Consider the following 3,846-nt stretch of genomic DNA (forward strand, 5'->3'; position numbering starts at 1 on the left):
ATGTACAGAATGTGGAAAATAATGTGTTTTTTGAACCTTAAACCGCATAAACACATTTCATTACACCAAATACTAGGGTTGTGCCGATAGACAATAGTATCGTGTATCGACGGTAGTCAGAGATATCGACGATAGCAGATGTCTTTGTCGATAGTCAAGACGATATTAGGCTCATTCTCCTTCTGTGACTCTGACTTGACTTATGTAATGTACTATATACTATCGTAGTATTTACTATTCCTTTTGATTTTAAATGATTTATAATCATTTAATTTAATTTTTTAGTTCAAATGATTTATTTTAGTTACCAAGGCAAGGTTTCTCATTTTTATCTAATATTTATTTCAACTACTGACTTTTTTTTCCAGTTTTTTTTTTTTTTTTAGTTTAATAGATTTGTTTTGTTTTGTTTTTTTTGTTTTAAATGCAAAACAATGGGGGCAAAAACATGCCACCCAATTACACATGAACAACCAGTTAGTAAAATAGACGGATTTAAATCTCACAAAGATTTAGAACATATCACAGCAAGTTTCCTGTTTATTTCTAATCAACATAACTAGTTAATTGTGAACTCCCAAATGTCTCTGAATTATTCACGCACTGTGTCCAATTTAAATGCTAACTAGCAAACAAGATTACGGATTGTTTCATGAATCTTTTTGACTGACTCGACAAAAAGAAACGGTTCATTTTCAAAGCTTTCCTGTTCAGCAGTGCCACTAGATTTCAAATCATTTGAATTCATATTTTTTGCTGAATTTGCTGCCATTTTTATCAGTCTGGAGCTGTGGATCAGTGTATCTCCTAGCAATCTGAAATCCGTGTACTAAACAAAACCAACAAATTCATGCCACACACAAAGGTATTAAGAACTAAAAGAGAAACCATTTGAAATTTATGTGGATTTATTTAGGTTTTCAAACATGTTCAAAACCCTTTGCACAGAACAAAATACACATTTAGATGTAATATCGAGCTGAAGTCACAAAGGGACAATGCGTATTAGATTGAGTTCGGTTTTTAACCTCAAAGCTCGATTTGTGATTTGGATTTGCACTGTAGAATAAATACTGCTGTCAAAAATCACACACGTTCATAAGCTGATCATTAACATAATGAACTACTTATCTGCATTTCATTTCACACATATACATACAGTGGTGTAGTGGTGCCTGTAGAAGTGGGTATACTCTTAATTTATGCCCCCATTTTTTTAAGCGGCCAAGCAATGGCCTGTGTTATAAACAGTGACATGTAAGAGTCTAGACTAGTCTTGCATATTTAGTTCACCCCAAAATGGGCCAATAGTATTTCCACATTTTCACTTTCTGTAACTTCTGCTACTTGACTTACTGGAGTAAGGATCATTATGAAATTAATATTAGCCACAAAAGGTGCAGATTTTGCAATAAATAATTAAAATGTAAAAAATTACATAGACTGCAACAATTAACATTTCGTCAGAACCTCTAGTAGACAAGCTATTTTGTTTAGTTTTCTGTAGGAGAATCATGATCTCTATTTGATACCAAAAAAAAAAAATCGTGATCAATTTATCCAGAATTGTGCAGCTCTACTCCTATGTTTAAAGTCTACCTGCCTGTAATCCAGAATTGTGCAGCTCTACTCCTATGTTTACAGTCTACCTGACTGTACCCATTCAGAATCTAAAAAACACCTTCAGGCTTCAGCAGCGTCCATTATAAAACGCTTGTGCTTTTAAGCCAAATACACGCTGAAAAGAATAATTCTAGACCTGACTCTAAGCAATCTCTGATAAAACCGGTCGGGTTTTCTCTGTAGCTGTTTTGAACTTAGGCTACTGTTTGAAGGCATTCGTTTACTGGATCCTTGGACTGAAAAGTTTACCGGTTAAAAAAATCTGATCGCAAAAACATGCTTTTCCTTTTTAAGGTATTGTTTTCATTATAATGTACTGATTCAAATTAGTAGTCTATAATTAAATATTATTTTATCACTCTTCGCTCCTCCCCTGACATGCACTCGCGCCCCAGACAGACTCCGCTTGCATTCACGTGATTTGTCGAGATGAGAGGCGGGCGCGGGTGCAATTATCAATCAAATTGAAAGGGAAGCCGGCGCATCCTGACTTTACTGGGTATGTTTAGGGAATATTGGCATTTATTTACGTGTGATTTGATTAGCTAGTCATGGTGGACTGTCATGATTTTGGCTAATGCAGGACACTAATGAATAATGCACATCAGAGGGGATTTAGAAGTGGGTATACGCAAAGCCGACTGATAAAGAAGTGGGTATACACCGTATACCTGCGTATACCCTCCACTACACCACTGTATATACTGTATATAAAGAGAGAGAGATTTTTTTTGTATGTCTTCTTGGTCATTGATAGGTAAAATTGAAGTGACTAGAGAGAATCTTTCTTGACAAGCTACAGTGCTTTTGCCTTAAGTTAAACAGATTTTCTGGCAAAGCGCTGATGTGTCACATAAAATACACTTCATCTTCAACAGAAGATCTCCTGATCCTTTCAATTTTGCTAAAACAATAAACTTCAGCACAAGAAAGTTTATATTTCATAAACACCCTACTGTACACAACATAAGTCCAACACCTACTACCAAGAGCTGCAGCTCTTCTGAAGAACAGGGTACTTGCCTCAGTGTCTGTCAGGCAAGTGTTTCCCATCTCTTAAATAAGTGCTCTGGACCCTCCACGGTCATGGTGAACGGGTGTCCTCAGAAGGGCATACCACCAGTGATCTGTCGGGCCACCTGCTCCTCCGTACTCTCCTCCTTCTCGCTGCCGCGCTCCTTGTTCCAGTCCTTCAGGCCCTCCGGCAGCGATGTGTCCTCGTCCATGCTTCCCGTTCCCTCCACAAACTCTTCATAAGTTGACTTTTCAGCAAACGGCCTTCTGCCCAGCAGCTCCACCATGTCATTCTTATCCAGCACCTCTTTCTCCAGTAGACGTAGTGCCACCTAGTGGTAAAAAGAGAGCATTACTGTTATGTTTCCCAGTTGTTTTCTGTACACACAATTCATGTGGCATGATGATGAAAACAAATCAATGTAAAACGCATTGATCCTGATAGTGGCCTGCTGTACCTTCTCCACCTCAGCCTTCTTCTCATTTAGCAGCTGCTGTGTGCACTGATAGGCCGTGTTGATGAGATTTCTGACCTCTGTGTCGATGAGGCGTGCCGTGGCCTCGCTGTAGGGCTTCTCCAAAACCATCTCTCCCTGCCGTGGCAGGTCGAAAGACACCTGCCCTACCTTTTCATTCATGCCAAACTGCACAATCTGTAGATGGAAGAGTAACAGTTTTCAGCTGGGGTCTGTGGATTATATTATGGATGTAATAGGTAAAAGATACAGTAATTAAATATATGTATAACTATGTTTTCTATTTTAATATATTTTAAAATATAATTTATTCCTGTGATGGAAATAGGGCTGCAAAATGATTAGTCGCGATTAATCGATTCAAAATAAAAGTTTGTTTACATACTGTGTGTGTACTGTGTATATCTATTATGTAAACAAACTTTTATTTTGAATCGATTAATCGCGACTAATCATTTTGCAGCCCTATTTCCATCACAGGAATAAATTATATTTTAAAATATATTAAAATAGAAAACATAGTTATACATATATTTAATTACTGTATCTTTTACCTATTACATCCATAATATAATCCACAGACCCCAGCTGAAAACTGTTACTCTTCCATCTACAGATTGTGCAGTTTGGCATGAATGAAAAGGTAGGGCAGGTGTCTTTCGACCTGCCACGGCAGGGAGAGATGGTTTTGGAGAAGCCCTATAGCGAGGCCACGGCACGCCTCATCGACACA

General features: G+C 37.7%; 1 protein-coding gene and 1 long non-coding RNA gene across 2 annotated transcripts in view; one reads left to right on the plus strand and one right to left on the minus strand.

Moving 5' to 3' along the window:
• The window catches only part of LOC107688432 (uncharacterized), a 54,480-nt gene that overhangs the window by 42,531 nt on the left and 8,103 nt on the right, over window positions 1-3,846 (plus strand). The gene's annotated exons all lie outside the window — the stretch shown is intronic.
• Window positions 2,344-3,846, minus strand: part of LOC107688430 (AFG3-like protein 2) — a 17,566-nt gene continuing 16,063 nt past the window's right edge. Inside the window, exons 16-17 of the mRNA XM_016486090.1 lie at window positions 3,096-3,290; window positions 2,344-2,969 (exon numbers count right to left, since the gene is read on the minus strand). Of these exons, the coding sequence (XP_016341576.1) occupies window positions 2,727-2,969; window positions 3,096-3,290 (438 nt within the window). The 3' untranslated portion in view covers window positions 2,344-2,726. The remainder of the gene's footprint in view (window positions 2,970-3,095; window positions 3,291-3,846) is intronic.

This window comes from Sinocyclocheilus anshuiensis, unplaced genomic scaffold (genome assembly GCF_001515605.1).
Source record: "Sinocyclocheilus anshuiensis isolate Anshui unplaced genomic scaffold, SAMN03320099.WGS_v1.1 scaffold329, whole genome shotgun sequence".
Lineage (NCBI taxonomy): Eukaryota > Metazoa > Chordata > Actinopteri > Cypriniformes > Cyprinidae > Sinocyclocheilus > Sinocyclocheilus anshuiensis.